Raw genomic sequence first — 20763 nt, forward strand, 5'->3', positions numbered from 1 at the left:
TGAAAACACCGGTGTGACGGGCCACAGAAATGCATCATGAGTGGTTTGCTTGCTGTAAAAGAATTTATAACTGCCGTTGAGTTTCCGATCCATAGGCTTGGCCCGAGGTTGACGCCAGCAGGACAACATCTGCCCTTGGCATATGAACAATGCGCTGTGTGTTTACCGACCTGGACAGTTTAACAGCAGAGAGGACTCAAGGGACGTGAATCAGGACGGAACGGAGAAGGTGTGAGGCGCTGGTCAATGACGGGGAGAGACTGACACGGCCGGAGACGCAAGCCAGTTGAGGGTGGAGGAATCACAGCAGAACTTTCTCCAAAGACACCAATGATGAACAGATAAGTGATGACACACATGAAAATTTGTATGCTACAGCTGTTCGACAAACCATTGTTTTAGCAAGAGAATCGCACTGCACACATTATGTACATGCAATGCACACAGAGTAAAAGTACTTTTTTGCATTATTACAGTACTGTGAGATAGAAGTTATGTCTTTTTTTTAGGAAAAGTGATTACTTAGCCTGGAAAACTCTTATTGCCAAGCGAAAAGGTAATGTTTTGTGAACAGACACTGAGATCCCCCCCCCCCCCCCCCCCTCGGCCTGAAGCCTTGAAACAGTGCAGCGTGTTCCAGATAACCACAATGCCCAGTGCACACACATTTTCCCAAGAGGACTGTGAGAAGGCCTCAGATAGTATTGGTCTCTGTAGAATGGCTCTTCATCACACTGCTAAATTAATTGACACGTGTTAATTAATTTAACTACGTGGACTACTAGGGACTACTGATTGCGCATGCGCGTGTTTGTGGCAACCGCAAAAAAAGCTCTGTCTCGCTCTGCTTTGTTTCAGCCTTTTTATTTGGTTTAAAGCAACAATTTTACGTTTCGCTTCTAATTATCCTGTTGTATCATACCTGATACTCAGATCGGGCGTGTTGTCTTAGCGATTGCATATTTGGATTTTATTCTTTTCTGACTCCCGCCAACTCTGGACTACGTTAGCTCAAAAGCTACTTTGGCTTGTTTTTAGCCAGCCTAAGCTAACTGATCCTACGGAAGCTCCCGGGCAGGATCCCGTAGTCTACTAGCTAGAGCAAGGAAATCTCTGATCTCCCAGAGCCTTGAACACTCTAACATACTGTAAAGTGCCTGCCTTGGGCGGTGGCGGGGCTTGTCTTTAGCCCAGGTCTACTGCCCGAGGTAGTGCAACGGACTCATCGCCATACCGGAGTCTGAGCTAAGCAAACCGGACCAAGCTATCAAGAGCTAGCTCACATCAACTCGCTGGCCCGGGACTGGACTACCGGTCCCATCTACCTGACCGGGGACCACCTCGGCTACTGCTACGACTCCAAACCTCAACAGCGGGCCCATTTCTGGGCCCGTCCCGGTATGTTTTAATCCTGTGAAGTTCGCCATTTGTATACAAATACCATTGCCATACCTGATCATCGCAGTGGGCTCTTAACTGAGCCCTCGCGAGTAAGTCCCGCAGCCGCTGAGCCTAGCAGCTAACAGCTGTTAGCGCCCTGCTAGCCTTGCCATCAACAGCAACAACATTTCCCACTGCCCATAGTTCTGTGTACTGGCAGCTTTTCTTCTCTATCCACAGCATGCCTCCACTTACCCCAGTTGAGTTGTCCAGTGTGAGGTCTGAAATCCAATCAATCGAATCCCTCCTCCATGATGTCCTCCAGCGGCAAAACCAACTCTCCTCCCGCTTGGCTGGTCTGCAAGGGGACGCTACCCATAACCCTGGAAGTCCTACTCCTGGTCCATCTTGGGCAGATGTGGTGAGGAGCGGGAGACGGGTCTCTCTCCCATTGTTTTCTCCCAGCGGTGACGAGGAGTTTTTCCCGTTATCAAACGCTTTTGCTCCACTTGCAGAGCTAGCCGTGACACCTGTTAGTGCTAATGTGGTAGCGGCTAGTGCTACAGTCGTAGCGGCTAGTGCTACCAGCTTGCTGTTTTCCCCGAAACAGCCTGCCCCGTCTCTGGCCCACTCCAAGGCGAAGAGGAAGCGGCGTATCCACCCAGAGTCACCTCCAATAGCACAGACAAAACGCTCTCGACTTACGTCCCCGCCATCTCCCCCAAACCCCAACTCCGTGTGCTTCTCCGTGAGCCCGCAGCCCGTGGCCCACCTGTCCGTCACACCCCTGGACTCTGCTGTGGCCAGCGGTGACGTCACTAGCAGTGCATCTCCGCTCCCAGCTGAAACCAATGACATGAATCAGTTGCAACCGCTTCTCCATCCTAAACTCAGCGTTTTCAGAGGGGGCTGTAAGAACAGCCAGCCAGAAATCCTGATCCTTGGAGACTCGATCATTAGATCTGTTGAACTTCCATGTGCCATCACTTACTGCCTTCCTGGTGGTAAAATTGATGATATTACTGAACTCACCCCAGTCCTATGTGATCTCCATCCCTCAGTTCACACACTCATTATCCACGTCGGTACAAATGACACCAGAAATAAACAATCAGTTATATTCCGCACAAAGCTTGAATCTCTTGCCATTACAATCCAAAGTCTTGGCAAAACCTGTGTCTTTTCCGGCCCCATTCCTACACTCTCACTAAATTCTGAACGTTTTAGCCGTCTCTTTGGTCTCCATGAATGGGTTAAAACGTTCTGCACTGCGACTGGGTGTGGCTTTATCAGTCACTTTGATCACTTCTGGTCCAGACCAGAACTTTTTAAACCAGATGGCCTGCACCCAAATATTAAGGGTGTAAAAACACTCACAAAAAATCTCATCCAACACATTGCTTTCAACTCTGACTGACACATATCTCAGCATGACCCCACTATAGAAACTGCTCCCACCTACTGTTACGAGGATCCCTCCCAGGGTCCTGCTGATTTCTCCTCAAGTGAAAACTCCTGTAACAATGAAACAATAAATGGTGGAGAGGGTTTCTCCACCATTCCAGTTATGATAAATAACAGGCCACCCTGCAAACAATCGTGTGCTAAACCCACTTGTTTTTCTACATTAGAAAATCTTGTGCAAATTCGAAAAAGTAAGCCTGATCTCACCTCCTCCTCAGACATTTTTAAGTTTGCATTATTGAACATTAGATCACTTTCTAGCAAATGTTTTTATATCAATGATCTCATCTCTGATTTTGGTCTACAGTTTTTATTTCTTACTGAATGCTGGCTCTCGTCCACAGCCTCAGCGACGCTTATAGAGGCGTGCCCCCCTGGCTATAGCTTTTTATTCTCTGCTAGGGAGGAAAAGAGAGGTGGTGGAATAGCGGCCATTTTCTCAAACGATTTTACCTGCACCAAATGCTCTTTTGGCGATTTCTTAACTTTTGAATATTTGTCCATGGTTATTAAAGCTCAACAGCACATCCTGGCATTAACCATTTATAGACCCCCAAAGCACATTCCAAATTTTTTACCCGAGCTTTCTGAATTATTAGCAATGGCTCATCTCAAATACGACAGAGTGATTCTACTTGGTGATTTTAACCTACATGTCAATGACTGCTCAGATTCCCGAGCAATGGAATTTATGGACCTTGTTTCTAGCCTAGATTTTACCCAACATGTTAAAAATGCTACTCACAATTGTGGAAATACACTGGACCTAATTTTTACAAAGGGCATTGGTGCTGATGTGTCATCTGTTGTAGAGGTCCCAGTTTCAGATCACTCCTGTGTCTTTTTCAGTGTTTCCTCCTTTCTTCCAATGAAGTGTTCAGAGTCTGACACATATACTTACCGTCGTATTGACAGCATTGCTAAGACCACAATGACTGAGTGTTTACCTGGCATGCTTGATTCCTGTACTGTATTTCCCACCGACCTTGATAACCTCATTGATAATGTAAATAGTGCTCTACAGAACTCACTTGACTCTGTCGCCCCTCTTATAACCAGGAAACAAACCCGGATAAAATCAACGCCATGGTTTTCCGATGACATCCGTGCACTCAAACAGAGGTGTAGGAAACTCGAGCGCAGGTGGCGTATAACGAAGCAGGCGAGCTCTCGCTCTGCCTGGTCCGAAAGTTTTAAGAAATATAAACATGCACTTTCAGCTGCTAGGACATCACATTTCTCCCAATTGATCACTGTAAATAAAAACAATCCACGTTTTCTATTTGACACTGTTGCCAAACTTACACAGAATACCCCTGTCAACAGCTCCTCTTTCAAGGCTGACGATTTCCTCATTTTCTTTACAAATAAGAAGTAAAATCCTGTTGTAAAATTTCCAGCTTACACTCAAACTCTTTTCTCACTTCAGACACCGTGTCCGGAACCACCTGCACTCTTTCCCAGTTTGAAATAGTTTCCCCTGAGGCCTTTACCAGCTTGGTAAATGCTTCAAAACCCACAACTTGTATGTTAGACCCTATTCCATCTACGCTTTTTAAGGAACTTTTTCCTGTTTTAAAGGGTCCTATTCTTAATATTATGAATAGGTCACTTTCTTCGGGCTCTGTCCCACTAGCTTTCAAAACTGCCATTGTTAAACCGTTACTTAAAAAACCCAACAGCGACCCACAAATTTTGGACAATTACAGACCTATTTCCAACCTTCCTTTTATGTCAAAACTACTCGAAAGAGCTGTTGCTGAACAGCTCACAGCCTACCTGTCCAATAACAACCTTTTCGAGAAATTTCAATCTGGTTTTCGATCTCGTCATTCTACCGAAACGGCCCTGACCAGAGTAGTAAATGATCTACTAATCACTGTTGACTCCAACATGACATCCCTGCTGCTGCTTCTTGACTTAAGCGCAGCATTTGACACTGTTGACCATAGCATACTCTTAGACCGCCTCGAGAAGCACATTGGTATTAAGGGGACAGTGCTCTCATGGTTTCACTCGTATCTATCAAATAGAACTCAACGTGTCAGGTACAACAACTCTCTGTCTGACTTTTCTCATGTTTTGTCTGGTGTACCCCAGGGATCGGTCCTTGGCCCTATTCTCTTTTTCATCTATATGCTTCCCCTTGGTGCGATTATTCAAAAATATGGTGTAAATTTCCACTGCTACGCCGACGATAGTCAGCTATATGTACCAGTAAAACCGAATGATCTCTCCCACCTTCTAAATTTAGAGGCATGCCTGTCCGATATAAAAAACTGGATGTGTTCAAACTTTCTGCTGTTAAATGATGCTAAAACAGAGCTATTAGTCATTAGACCCACTAAGCACAAGGACCTAAATGTAGTTGTTAATATAAATGGATGTATTGTCCGCGAAAGCTCCACTGTGAAAAACCTTGGAGTGATCTTTGATTCTCACTTATCATTTCAGCCTCATATTGCAGCTATTACTAAAACATCTTTTTTTCATCTTCGTAATATATCAAAAATCCGTTCCTTTCTAAGTCTCTCAGATGCTGAAACCCTGATACACGCCTTTGTTTCATCGAGATTGGACTATTGTAATGTCCTATTTTCTGGCTTGCCACTTTACAGCACTAAAAGGCTGCAACTTATACAGAATGCAGCTGCCAGAATTCTAACCAAAACTCGGAAGTTTGATCATATAACTCCGGTCCTAATCCGTCTCCATTGGCTCCCCATTCAGACCAGATCGGATTTTAAGGTACTTTTATTAGCGTATAAAGCTGTTCACGGGCTTGCACCCCCATACCTAGCTGAGCTAATCATCCCATATGCCCCCACGCGCCCCCTCCGCTCACAGGATGGTAACTATCTTACTGTCCCGAAAATTAATACAAAATCGGCAGGAGGTAGAGCTTTTTTCTATCGTGCTCCATATCTCTGGAACCAGCTCCCCCGATCAATTAGGGAGGCTGGCTCCATAAATATCTTCAAAGCCAAACTCAAGACTTATATGTTCTCACAAGTTTATGATATTGTTTGCTAATGTATTGTATTTGACTATTTACTTCTCTTGATGTGACTTTTATTATCATGTATAGGTCACTGTACTATCATGTTTTCTTCCATTGTTGTTGTTTTCCTGAACTGTAAAGTGTTTCGAGACCATCTCGAATGGTGATTTTACACTTTAAATAAATTGAATTGAATTGAATTGAATTAACACATCTGTCAAAGGGGGTATGCAGCTGGTCTTCAAATGACTGGCATCTTTTTATTTTTGTTTTTGTTTTTGTTTGTTTTTAAATTTTGTGTTGTTGTGAATGTGTTTGTGTGCCTGTGTGACTGAGGCAATCAGATTGGGACATCAGATTGGGACATCAGATTGGGACATCAGATTGGGACATCAGATGATCAGATCGAACCTGCCCGCATCCGCCACCAGCGCAATTAGCTTTGTCTTTACATACACACACACACACATACGTGCAGCTTGAAGACAAATGGTACACACCCTATAAAACACCGGAAGATGATTAACGGAAGACAGACAGCGTGGTGCACTCAGGCGAGTGCATCCTTCATGACGGTTTCCCCATGGCGAGTAGGCCACTGGAGTCATATTTAACTCATTGAGTGCCATGGACGTCTTTCGACGTCCAATTGACGTAGAGTGCCAAGGACGTCTTTCGACGTCCAATGCGTTTTTTGACGGTGGGACGTCGATCAAAGCCTTCTGCAGCTCCTGTACAAATATTGTAGCTATTGGAGGTCTATAACCTATTTTACAAACCCATTAGGTGGCGACAGTGCTCTCCAGATTAGAGACAGGTCCTGAGAAACAGGAGGAAAAAGCCGTGATCAAAGAGAAACCGATGCATGCTGCAGCCAGAGCCATATAGATTGCTCTGTCTGGAGCTGACGTTGGCTGCGAACATGAGTCAATCCGCGCACACAACTGAGCTCCTCTGCCTCTGTCTGTCTGTCTGCATAGTTTCTCCACACGATTAGCCACCAGAAAAGCAGCACCCGACGCCAAACCATTCAGCAGTCCGGTTTGGCTCTTCTCTATCGCGCTGGGAGCCGCCCGGCACACACAAACGGAGCACTCCGAAAATAGAGTGGGTGCGTGAGGCTGTGTAGTGTGGGGAGGAGTTTGCAGCTGAGGAGGCGAGGGGGGGAGAGGGGGGTGGGGCACGCAGGGCACGCAGGGCACGCAGGGCATCACACAACTACACCACGGTCACTACATCAGAAAATATTATCTTCAGACTCAGTGAATGTGCTTGAAATGCTGCATTTCACAAAAGGCGGAATATCTCAGCTAATAATTTGAAAAGGCTGTATTTGCTGAAAACGACCTATCTTCTCCGGCTCATAACTAAAGAACGGAAAATGGTATCAATAAACTTTTTTTTGCTGATGATACAATAGAGCCAGTTCGTTCTTTGTGCGTGTTCGGTGTTTACATAGTAATATCACACAATATACTGTGGGCCTCGAGAAATCACTGAAAACGCTCTGAAAACTCTGGCACTGGGAGCGTCCGTTCTCCAAAAGTGGCTGGCACTCAATGAGTTAATGTGTATTATGTAAAAACTGTGATAATGTGTATTATAAAGTGCTTTGGAGAGTAAAGTAGGAAACAGGGGAAGTAACAGAGATGGGGACAAAGACTCAAGTGGACTCAGACATGTAAAATGATTTGTGAGCTAATAGGGAGCTATTTGAGCAAGACAATGCAGTTTTTTTCAATAGTGTAAATCGATAGCTTATAAATTGAGCTATCTCAATCATTTCAAAGTGCAAATAAAATAGAATAAAATAAAATAAATAGACTAGATTGACCAGTTGCATCAAAATAGGTCGCGGGTTCATTTCCCAGCCTTTGAGCAGAGTACATACCAAAGTCGACTTGGTATGTATGTCTGCCAGATGTTTGGAAATCGTCAACAATTGCAGTGAGAAACCCGAAACAAACCATTTCCCAAAACATTTGCAGCCTGTGAGAATGTTTTCATACGAAATGTAAATAGCGGCTAGCTGATATGAGTGGACGCTGGAGGAGGGAGTGGGAGGCGGCACCCAAAACGATTTAGTGGGGGCGCCGCCTCTGACTCCAACTCCCAGAATCCATAGCACCAGCCAGCAGGATGCATTGGAAGGATTGAGGAGATAAAGCCCAAAGTGGTTTGCTCCAGGAGTTTAATCTGACCAATGTGCTCTGTAGGTTGTGTAAATTTGTGTGTATTGAGCAGGGTTGGGGGTAATTAATCAAACTGTGTGTTCTTAAACAAATATGACAAAAGTGTGGAAGTGAGTGGCTAAACTAAACTGTTTAGAATAGTAGTAAGCTATTCTGGCCTACATAGGAGAACAAAGATGAATATATAAAAACATATTTCAAGCTGCATTGTGAAAGATTATAGGACTCAAGTGGAAAAAGGTTGAGATAGGACTGATGAGTGGATGAAGAGAATCCACTCGCACAGGATAACACCCTTTTGAGAAGAAGAAAAGTGGAAGGTTGAAAATGTTGCACTGATGTATACTATGCTTGGCGTTATGGTAAGTGTCTAAAATAAAAGGCCATCTCGCCTCTGACACATTTTTCTTATGCTATGAAATCCTGGGTAAATAATCATGTTTGATTTGATATTTAGCGTTCCTAAGAGTCTAATTTGAGCAAGCGATACATTGTAATACAAGTGTTAGTGAAATCTGAGTTCCAGTGGTTTTATATAGCCATAAGCCGAAATGCAGTTAAGTGAGGACTTATTAATTATAATTGTGAACACTTAGGGAAATTCTGATCTATACAGAAAGGTAAACAGCCTATCATTTGATGTTTGAGTTGATCATTTTTTTTCTAACAAGTTAAGGATGATAGTTATTTTAGTTTTCTTTGACTGTGTTTGAAATTATAGTTTCTTATCAATAATTTATTTTTTAATATTGATAATAATGATGTATTTTTATCAATAGTGTGGAATTGTGATAGCAAATTATTGATCGAGTGTTTATTGATTGATTGATTATGAACTATGGCCCTTCTAAGATGTATTTTGTGAATTATGTTCTTCATCATTGCAGAAGATTGCTGTACAGGGAGAACATGTAAGTGTCTGTGGGAATAGACTGGATTGTTATGTCTTGTGAACATCAGATTAACTATTGACGTCATGGAATATTGAGTTGGAGAGAGGTTGGATGAATGGAAAAGTACTGCCCTCCAGGGTGGGGGGCGGGTATCATAGTTTCAGTATATGATGTGTTGTAAACGATGATTCGGGGCTCTTTCATGACAACGTGGTCGGGAAGAGACCTCTGTGCACAGATGTTATTGTGGAATAAAACCTCCTAAGAACACTAAAAACGGATATCTCATTATTGATGAATCAGCAGGGCATTGCAGCAATTTTTCCATCACAAACCCAGGGCCCCATTGCCACCAGACGGAGGAAACAGGTCCGGTTTTATGACCAGTTCCCCTACACCTCCGGCTCCAGTGCATCGGAATATCCAGCAGACTCTGATAGGGATTTTTTAGAAGAGGACAGCCAAGACGGCCCTCCACACCACCCACACCGCTACCACATGCGACAAAGAAGATCAGACGTGGCAGGCGGGGCTCCAGGAGGAAAACCCAGGTCCCAACAGCGACAGAGCGGCCGCAACAGGACTTAACCTTTAACCTAACTGACCAGACGCTGTCGGACTCCGAGCTTCTCATCCTGAACAAAGGTCTCTCTTATGTTCCCCCTACTCCGGCTAATCCTTTTCAGACTAAGGTGGAACTGTTCAAGTTCTTTCGATCCATGAAATTGAAATACTTCTATAACAAAGATAATGTTCAGGTTTATACACCACCTGACGCTCCCCCGCAACAACTTCCGTTGCATGTTAGAAGTACATTTTGTCCTCCTGCTACAAACAGCTGCATAGATACATTCTGCAAATTGGTCGAGAGAGATGTAGCCAAACTTTTTGCCACTCAACGCAGAGATCCTAAAGCAGGAGAGAGAGAGATGCTTACAGCCCTGGGTAAAATGAGGGATGTAGTCTGGAAACCTGCTGACAAGGGTGGTGGCCTGGTTCTGTTGGACAAAAAATGCTATGATGATGAAATACACTCTCAAATCTCAGATCCCTTTTATTATACCAAATTTGATGGGGATCCTACAGCAACATTTAAACATGAGATTGATTCCTTTCTACAGGACTCATTGATGGAAGGCCACATCTCTCAATTAGAGTTTAAGTTATTGACTAAAGATCATCCCACGATACCTGTTATATATGGTCTACCTAAGGTACATAAGTCCCAAGAGAAACCTCCTTGTCATCCCATTGTAGCCAGCATTGATAGTCTTCTAGAACCTCTATCACTCTATCTTGACAGATGTCTACGCCCCCTCGTAGTACAATTACCTTCCTATCTGAAGGACACAGAGGATTTCATTAATTGCCTCACTAACACAGATCTCCAAACCTCTACATCACAGGTGTATGTTATAAGCATGGGTGTAAATTTGCTGTACCCTAATGTACCTTAGACAGAGGGGTTGGAGGCCCTAAGGCATTTTTTAGAACTTAGACCTTCCCCTGATCCACCCACAGAATTTCTAGTCTCTATGGCTGATCTTGTCCTGACCAAGAACTACTTTCTCTTTGGGGAGCAGTTCTATCTACAGTCACATGGGGTCGCCATGGGCTCTAGCTTCGGCCCTGACTTTGCTAATCTGTATCTGGGGTATCTAGAACACAGGTTTATCCTACAGAACAACCCATTTTCAGAACATATCCTCATGTATAAGAGATATATAGATGATTGCTTTCTTTTATGGCAGGGCCCATTGAACACCTTGCATGAGTATGTGGCATACCTCAACAACATGGCCCCCACCATCAAATTCAGTGTTGAGTATAGCACTCAAGAGGTCTCTTTTCTAGACACAAAAGTGCGTATTAAAGACAGGCAAATCTCCACCACTCTCTACACAAAACCAACAGACAAGAACATCATTCTACATGCTACGAGCTCTCATCCCACTTCTCTAAAAAAAGGTATCCCTTTCTCTCAATTTTTGAGACTTAGATGCATCTGTACCACCATGGAGGGCTTTGAACTTGAGGCTCAGAAAATGTATGTGAACTTCTGTGAGAGGGCCTACCCTACTAGCTGGCTGGATACAGCCCTAGAGAAAGTGTGTCACATGGATATCAGCCAGGCCAGGAATCGGGGCTCTAAGAAATATTCATGTGTCTGTACCACTACCTACTCTCCCTTAAGTGGAGATATGAAGCGTGTCATTAGGACACATTGGGATGGCCTTTCTGTAGATCCTGTTTGTAAAAAACTGTTTTGTGACCCTCCTCTCTTCTCTCACTACAGAGCCAAGAATGTGAGAGACCACCTTGTACGGGCAGATACCACTGTCCAATCTGTTCCTGTACAGAGACGTTTGGATGGGATGACTGGCTTCATTCCTTGTCACAACTATGCAGCATGTGAGAATTCCAAGAGGTGTCACACCTTCACTAGTCAGGTGACCTTGAAAACCTGACATCAGACAATGTCTCACATGTACATCTGCTGGAGTGATTTATCTCCTCTCATGTCCGTGCAAGTTACAGTACATAGGCAAAACAATTAGACCTATAAAGACACGTGTCATTGAGCATAAAAGTGCGATACGCAGAAATGACAACAAATCGTCCATTGCCAGACATTTTCATGAAGCCAATCATCCTGTGTCAACACTCTCATTCTGTGTGATTGAACAAACCCGGTGCGGACAACTGCTTGCACGTGCCTCAGAAAGGACTGCCTCCCTTCAACGTTCACAGTCTGATTCAGGCAGGCTGAGGCAGCAGCACATCCGATACAGGCTACAGTATCACATAAGCAGTAGCCGGGTAGCCCAATGACCAGACCACATCCTCCACGCCACATGCAGCTCTAAAAAGCAAAAACCACAGTAAGATCTCTATTCTATAGTTTATCAGCACACTCAAAGACACGGATACAGCTCTTGTCGTGTTCCACTTTTCTCTCCAAGAGAGAAAAGCGCGCTGCGCACACAGAGAGGGAGGGAGGGTGACAGAGCACAGAAAGGCAAAACGGGCGCACTGCTCTCCATATACACTGCATCCACAAGAACATGATATCTCTGCCCAACGCTTTTATCCACTCCATAACGCACATGTCCCACTCACTGTGAAGTTCCTGACGCATTCCATCTCACAAACAGTCCTCCATATGCGGGAGGACTCGGAGGTATTCCAGCTTCACGTTGTCGTCACTTTTTCCACATCTGCGTTTGAAGTAGAAGCGACTTGTTGCTGTTCAACTGACGGCTGCTTCCATTTCTTCGTGAATGTAAAGTTTGTCAAACTGCCTTGTTTTCTTTTTGACATCTTGCTGTTGTTTTAAATCTGACCTGCCCGCGTGAGTGACGTTTGATTTGCACCTGCGCCGCCACGCTTCGATGTGGTGATGATAAGAATAACATGCATGTCGGTATAGGGGCTTACAGTGAATTTGACAGTGATTGAGCACACTCTGAATCATACGATTAAAATAGCGTAATTTTACGCATTATTCACTATGAAGGTACAGAAAAAGAAATAGAAAATACATGGGGTAATATATATTAGTCAATAATTTAGAGACCCCCCCAAATTTCACAAGTCATGTTTTCAGGGGGTCTACTATTTCTTTAAGGGGAGCCAAAGCCCCCCCAGCTCCCCCATAGTTCGCACCCTGGGAATATGTATAGAATACTCCTCAGTTGTTTGTACATGATATGCATTGTAATGCTGTGTATATTTGCTGTGTATATTTGCTGTATATATTTGTGTAGTGTGGGTTCTCTGCTTGCAGCTTATTTCTGGTAGGCTCAATGCCCTGATTGAATCATTGATGTGCTGCCCCAGCCATGACAGACTCCTCCCTGTGGCTTCAAACCTACTTAAGCTCATTACAAGCAGCTGATACCAGGGCTGATGATGGTCTGAGGACCGAAACGTTCTATTTTTTGTTGTATCACCTCACTTTTGTTTTGCACTTTATGGTGAATTAAAAGCCAAGTTTTTTTTGCATCCATATGCCTCATCCTTTGGAAAGTGTGCGAGCCTTTTTCTCTCAATGTTTGGACTATCTACCTGGCCTGACGCACCTTTGGTAACCATTTAAAGCCTGAGTTAGAAAGAGCGCAAACTTCCTCTGCCACTATTGATCTCCTGAAAGAAAATACAAAATATTGGAGGGACGATCCAGAAGAAGACGGTAATGTAACATTAAGGATACATAAAACACCAACGAGAAGAAGGGAAGAGATAATGTCATCATTGATGATTTAACCCTTGTACCCCCCTTATATTTTTTGCCTGTTGCACTCCCTCATCCAGCAGCTGGATATTGATAGTCAATAGTTATTTGTTATATTCATAATAATTATTATAATTATTATTATGATTTTTATATTGATTCTTATCCATTGGTAACTTCATCCCTCATACCTCATATCAACATTTCATGCTTACTCAGAATTCAAGAAATCAAATGCCAGTTTACTGTACTTACTGTACAATCAAATTTACAGTAGAAAAGACAAAATATGATTTTTTTGCCTTCCCATCAATGCCACCTGGATATCCCCCTGTGGGATTATTTTAGCCTTGGATTTGTCACATTTTTCACGGAGGAATTATTTTCTTACTTATTTCATCTTTTGAGAATTGCAATCCTTATTATCCATCCATATTTTTTGCCTACAGTATCTGGCTGCTTGCCAGATATTGATCGATAAACGACGAAACGCGCTGGCTCTGTGACACGGAAGTCCACAGGAAGTATCTGGAAGACGACCCGGATGTTGTTCATGAGCGATCTTTGACATCTGGGTGACTGGCCTGTGGTGACCTGCTTCTCCTCCTCAAAACGGTGCGGAAAAGACCGGCAGACGGCCGCAGTGGCCCTACAGCAACATTAGCCGAGAAAGAGCCTCGTTTCACGGCATTGGATTCACTGTGCATCGGTGCTTTGAGCGCACCTCAAACCGGGAGCGATAGAAAGCTCCTACAACTACAGAACACGACAATATTAGACATCTAGAGTCAAATTTCGACGCCGAATCCAGTCATGCTATTGCCGAGTCGCTACGACGAACGAGCGCGGAGATACGGACGTATTTTCAATGAAGGTAAGTTTCAGAAAAAATCATGAAACTGCTAATTTTCGACTGCCAGCTAATTTTCACAAAAAACATAAGCTAGCTTCATTGATCCATCAATCTTGGTCTAAAGGCTTCAAATCAGTAGTTTGCACTGGAAAATCCGGGTTCCCAGGTCATGTGACATGTTGTTATGACAACCACGGTACTGTGTATTTCATGTTAAACTGCATGCAATTGGCTGCTATGCCAGCACTGATTAAATAGTGATCACAATAGAAACACAATAGAAGCTACAAATTTGATGTCTTGACTTGAGCTGAGAGGTGTAAGATCAGAAAAATAATTATTTTTGGGGAAAGTAGATGGGAGTCGGAAAAAAAATGTTGTATTTTTGCAAAATTAACATTGAAATCAATGCGAAAAATATGCAATGGATTTTGAAGGCTTGTAACTTCACCAAATGTTCAACCAACTCCAAGGTTAGATATTAACTCATTCATGGCCAGTTTAGGACTGCCAATATTTAGCTCAGGCCAAAGATTTTCATAATTGTTGGTCATCATTCAAGACCCACAGTAAATTATCTATTAGCACCAAAGTGATTTGCAATACCTCAAAATGAAGATGTACGTCTCTGGGTTCACCAGAAAAAAAAAGTGAGCTTTTAGCATGTTCTGTACTCTACTTATAGCCATTTATATACACCCTGTTTTCACCAAAAAGGTCTCTCTGAGAAGAGAAATCGGAGAAAAGGGCATTTTTGTAAAGGACACAATCTCAGGCAGAACTCGCTCTCAATTCTTTTATTTTGAACTGTATTGACATCAGACATGTAAATATTATTCGTTATGACACAAATGACAAAAAAATAAATATATATATATATTTAGAAAATATATAAATCTCGTTCCGCCTGGGACACAGGAACTGGGTCCGGATTGGGTTTGCGACCAGGCGCTGGAACCGGATCGATCATGTTGGTCACGGGTTTGACTACCGCGAACAACTCATCCAGGTTCGCTGCCCTGCAGCAAGGCGACCAGCGCAGCACGCCGAGGGGCGTTTCAATGGCGTTTCTCCTCTCTGCAACAGGCAGCGTTTCTCCGTTTTCTGTTCTTCCTCCTCCCCCATTTCAAAACAACAGCTGCGTAGTTGTTTGTTCACGTGTTGTCGGCTTGTCTTTGAGGCCAGGGACCTGATACCATGTCACAGGCTGGGGAAGTCTTTGAACTACGCGCTGCACTAATACAAACAAAAACACGTCAAACACGTCTTTGGCTGGGAGGCACATTCCTGATAAGACGTTAAAGACGTATTTGGCCATGAATGAGTTAAGGTCAAATTTAAAGGTGTTTGGTTCAGGATGCCCGCTGAAAAAAAATAATAATAATTTTGTAAAAATTTCCTGGAGGTCTCAAAAAAGTGGTTTTAATGGTTTTAATACGCCGGCTGCTGGATCCGAGGGAGTGTAACGTGATTATAGCACTTACTTTGTGCCAGGAACACTTTTTTAGGGTGGCGGAAGGGTGAATTACCATGATAAATCAAAAAAAAATGATGGGGAAAATTTCAGGCCTGAACTCCCAAGACTTTTTTATCCACAGAAAAAAAAAAACACAAAGCACACCTTACGATCCGGGCTGATGGACGAGGGGGGTACAAGGGTCTGATGTCACTCTTGACATAATGATGTCACTGTTGAAAGTTGGTGATTTCACTTATGATGTCATACGTATGATGTCATCACAATTACCACGAGGAGGGAACAGACAGACACGACTATTATGTTTAGGTAGAGGCTCCCCCCACCCCCCTTTTAACTCATTAAGTGCCATAGACGACCTAACTCGTCTTACATAATCCAGCGCTTAAGTGCCAAGGACGGACTAACTCGTCTTACATAAAGATTTTTTTTTTTTGACGGTGGGACATCAATCAACCCCTTTTACATCTTTGAGATAACTATTTGGAGCAAGAGCATGTGTGTAATCTATTTTACCGACCACTAAGTGGCGACAGAGACCGAGAGAAGTCACAGCCACGGGACCCAAAAGCCACAAAAGCAGCCGCCTCCCGCGGAAATGGCTTGGCGATTTTACAGTCAGAAGCCCGGACACACACACACAGAACGGACAGAGATCCCTTCCCCCCAGAGCCGCGCAGCAACGCGCGAACACACACACACACACACACACACACACACACACACACACACACACACACACACACACACCGCGGGAGCAAGCTATTCAAGGAAATGGCGACGCGATTTTACAGTAATCCATTTCAGACTCGTCTTGCCCGACAGGCAGACAGGCAGGCAGGCAGCAGCAACGCGCTTCTGACACGCCCGCTGTTAGAGCCAGGAGGAAGGAGGAGAAGACACACGGAGGGAGGAGTTTGAATGAGAGGGGTGTTTCCTGTTGTTATGGAGGAAATTACTGTTCAAAACTATTGTTTAGAATGTCTGACGGTCTTACTGATGCCAAAAATGAATGGTTAAAGTGACTGTTTCACAAAAAGCCATTTATCTCTGAATAAATTTCCAGACGCTGAAACCATGCTGTACTCAACGGCTAATATCTACATAACTACTAACTCTGCAAACTAACTCTTTTAGACAGAGAAAGCACACATTCTATTAGTTATTTTTAGATGATTGATGTTCATGAATTCTTAACAGAAAAGAATCCTCGGCTGTTCTAAAATGAGCCAGAATCGTCAAAAACACCCCTGGCACAACTTACCTACAGGAATGAAAACATGGCTGGCATTCAATGTGTTAAAGAACATAACATTCAGTCCACAACCCCCTGTGTCCCTTATCACCCAGTCACATAGTCTCCATGCCAGGCGGGCGGGACCCTCACTCTCTGAGGGCGTGCAGGCTGGGGAACAGCCTCTGGCTGTGGCGGTAGGTTACCCCCCACCCGATTTGCTCCTGGTCTGGGCTGCCAGCCGAGCGCCGTCGCTGCAGACAGGGGTGGTCAGGTGCTGTTGGAGCTGCGACTCTGTGCAGGCGGTTTGCGTGCCAGCGGCTCCCGTTGTCCAGTCTGTACGTGGCCGGACCCAGCTGCTGAGTCACCTGGAGGGGTTCAGACCAGAATGACTTCAGCTTGTTCTGGCGGTGGGGATGTTTAATCCTGACCCAGTCCCCTGCAGAGAGTGTGGGGTCTGTACTCTGCGAGAGGCATCAAACCTCCTTTTCATCTGGGCCTGTGAACCTTGGACCCGGGCTCTGACTTTCTGGAGCCCTGGCCTCCCTTGTGCAGGAGCTGGCTCAGCTCTCAAACAGTCCAGTGGTTGCTTTAGCTCCCGCCCGATCATGAGCAGTGCAGGTGACACCCCCGTGGTGGAGTGCTTGGATGCCCGGATGGTCAGGAGAGTTTGGTTGAGTGCGGCACTGAAGGTTTTCCCTTCCTCCAGGCAGGCTCGGATTCCATTTTTGAGGGTTTTATTTAGTCTTTCCACCCCCCCATTACTCTCCGGGTGATACACTGCTGTCCTGATGTGTCTGATGGACCGCAGTGCCAGGAACTCTGAGAACTCTGCTGACGCAAATTGGGGCCCATTGTCCGTTGTGATGACACTGGGTAGGCCCCAGCGCCCAAACAGGTTGGTGAGGCGGTCGATTACTGTGTGTGTGGTGATGGAGCTCAGTTCGACAGCCTCCGACCACTTCGAATGCAGGTCATGCACCACCAGGTAGCGCGCATGTGCGGGCGCCCAATGGAGCTCCCCACAGAGGTCAACCTGGATATGTTCCCATGGTGCAGACGGCCAAGGGATTGGAGTGAGGGGTGCTGTAGCCGGCTGGCCTGTCTTCCCGTTCAGAAGGCAGCAGGCGCAGTTACGCACCAGCTCCTCTATGTCAGAGTCTATATGGGGCCACCACACTGTATCTCTGCAACGTTGCTTCACCTTGACCACCCCCAGATGCCCCTTGTGCATCTGCACACAGGCATCTGCACACAGGCGATCCCATATTAACACGTTCACTGCCGTTGACGAGATATCTCGTCTTAAAAAAAAAAACGGTTGACTGCCGTTGACGAGATATCTCGTCTTAAAAAAAAAAAAAAAAAAATTGACGGTGGGACGTCGATCAACCCCTTTTACATCTCATATTAAAATATGGGAGGTATTGAATGTGTATAATCTATTTTACCGACCCACTAAGTGGCGACAGTGCTCTCCAGACGAGAGAAAGCCAAGCAAAAACAGCCGCGTGAGGAAGCCATTCTCATGAAAATAGATTGGCGAAAACGCTTTCGCTTTCGCGCAGGGAGCTGGCGGTGGGAGATTGCAAATTTGCATAATAGATTACGGGTGGAACACACTTTGAAACACGCAGCATAAATAAGACCAGAATCGCAAAAGCTTCATCAAAGCTCTCAACCGAAACCCCAAGAAACGAGCGAGCCGATCCAGACTCGCCCAAAGAGCGGCCGCCAGCAGACAGGCAGCAGCAGCAGCAGCAACTCGCTTGTGACACGCCCGCTGCAGAGCCAGGGAGGCAGGAGGAGAACACACATGGAGGGAGGAGTTTGAAGGAGAGGGGGGTTTCCTGCTGTTATGGAGGAAATTACTGTTCAAAACTATTGTTTAGATGTCTGACGTCTTACTGATGCCAAAAATGAATGGTTAAAGTGACTGTTCTATCGAATTTCACAAAAAGGCATTTTTCTCAGCTTAAATTTTCAGACGCTGAAACCATGCTGTATTCAAGTGCTAATGCCTACATAACTACTAACTCTACAAACTAACTCTTTTAGACAGAGAAAGCACACATTCTATTAGTTCTTTTGAGATATTTTGTGTTCACAAAATCTTAGCAGAAAATAATCCTCGGCTGTTGAAAGATGAGCCAGAATCCTCAAAAAAAAACTTTGGCAGAAGCTACCTACAGTAAAAAAAAAACGGCTGGCAGTGAATGTGTTAAGATGATTCATATCTAGGCTACTCCTGCATTTTGCAGCTGCAACTGTGTTGCTTTTGGCCTGTATGATGTGATTGAACTTCATATTTCCAGGATCATTATATGAAATATGGAGATATGCGACTCTGCTGACAATATATATAGGCTATTTTTTATAAATGAAATCTATGCCCGCACGTACCGTGTCGATTCAGTTCAGAAGGCTTTTTTTATTTTATTATCATTCTTTTTTTTATTGATAGCCTATAGGAATTATTCAATCAGTGTGACTAAACACATCATGACATCATTATTATTCGTTGAGCCTAAATGGTCTATACATACAGATTTTGGACTGAGACATTACACATTACTTCCACTCGCAGTTTATTGAGAGGGTGAATTCAGCTGCTGTAGGATACGTGGAGGCAGAAACCGCTCTTCAAATAAATGACTGATGTGAATAAAAGTGGTAACTTTAGACAGTCATTTGGGAACAGACTAATAATATCCAATGCGGATTTTGATTCTGACATAGTAGTAGATGGCTTTGATGAATGAGAAAATAGGTATGTCTGGCGCTGTAAAAGCTACGGTTCTGAGCTGGAGCGGTCCATATTGCATTGTGATTGGCTATTTGTTAAAAACCACGCCTCTTTTGCGGGCACGAGCTCATGTGCACGGGCATTTTCATGTGCACGCGCTCTCAACTTGATTAGAAAAACCTGGTTCCACTAAACCAGTGGCAAACAAGGTTCGTAGTACAAGTTAACTACAATCGAGCTGATCTGGTTTAGACAAACCAGATCAAGGGACAGATCCTGGATCTTCTTTATAGAACATTCGTAGTACAGGCCCCTGGTCTAAAGAGCGCCTTGTTGTTTATTTACACACCATAAATATGGACTCCAGGTCTGTTTGATGCTCCTGGACAGACTGATCACTGGTAACCTCTGACCTCTCCTGGTGAGCTCTGGGGGGGAAACAAAACATGTGATATTAGGTCATAGGTCTGAGGTCATATTATCACACACACACACACACACACACACACGGAAAATATTGTCATTATCTCCTTGGAGGAGATAATGTCGACATGAGGGGGTAGGGAGGGGCTTCCATTTGCCTCGGTTTCTAACCTTGAGCCATATCCAAACCATAACCCCAGCCAAGTGGCTTTCCTTGCCTAACCCCAACCGTGTGCGTCCAAATACAACGCAAAAGTCATGTGACAAAGTGACAGAAATCATTGCCAAGATGTTAGAGTCTGATGCTACAAATGCCAACAGTGACCACTATCTGATGACAGCTAACATCAGACTGAAACTCCAGGAAGTAAAACAGCAGAGTCAACGCAGCAGACGACTCGACATGAACAAACTGAAATGTCATAATATCAGAAAAAAGTTTGTTTGTTTGTGTTGTTTGTGTTGCCCAAGAGGTGAAATAAGTGCTTTCCAAAATCACCAAACTACTCTGTGGCAAAAACATCATCCAGTCTGCTCCTGTAAAAGACAACGGGCCCTATCTTCGTACAACTGTTTGCACGTGCCTTAAAGCAGGGAAGATTGCAGTCCGCTGTCCAGGTGTTATGCAGAGTTTTGCACAACGGCCAGGCAGCAGAAAAACGCATCCCCACTAACGGGAACATATTGTAATGATTTATACAGAAACATAACTGTTTAAAAATGATATACCGTAAATTCCGGACTATAAGCCGCACCGGTGTATAAGCCGCACCTGCAAAGTTGACTATTTTTTTCTTATATAAGCCGCACCGGACTATAAGCCGCGGGTGTTTTAATGGTATTTTTTTTTTTTTTTTTTTATTGTG

General features: G+C 44.3%; 2 protein-coding genes across 2 annotated transcripts in view; both read right to left on the minus strand.

Moving 5' to 3' along the window:
• Positions 1-20763, minus strand: part of LOC310775420 (NACHT, LRR and PYD domains-containing protein 3-like) — an 888839-nt gene that overhangs the window by 755063 nt on the left and 113013 nt on the right. The window lies entirely within an intron of this gene.
• LOC310774940 (NLR family CARD domain-containing protein 3-like) overlaps positions 1-20763 on the minus strand; it is a gene marked incomplete at its 3' end in the record, with an annotated part of 44275 nt that overhangs the window by 15157 nt on the left and 8355 nt on the right. The window contains exon 2 of the mRNA XM_083635030.1: positions 19824-19902. Within this exon, the coding sequence (XP_083491156.1) occupies positions 19824-19902 (79 nt within the window). The remainder of the gene's footprint in view (positions 1-19823; positions 19903-20763) is intronic.

Source organism: Poromitra crassiceps (assembly GCF_964638095.1).
Source record: "Poromitra crassiceps genome assembly, chromosome: 4".
Taxonomy (NCBI): Eukaryota; Metazoa; Chordata; class Actinopteri; order Beryciformes; family Melamphaidae; genus Poromitra; species Poromitra crassiceps.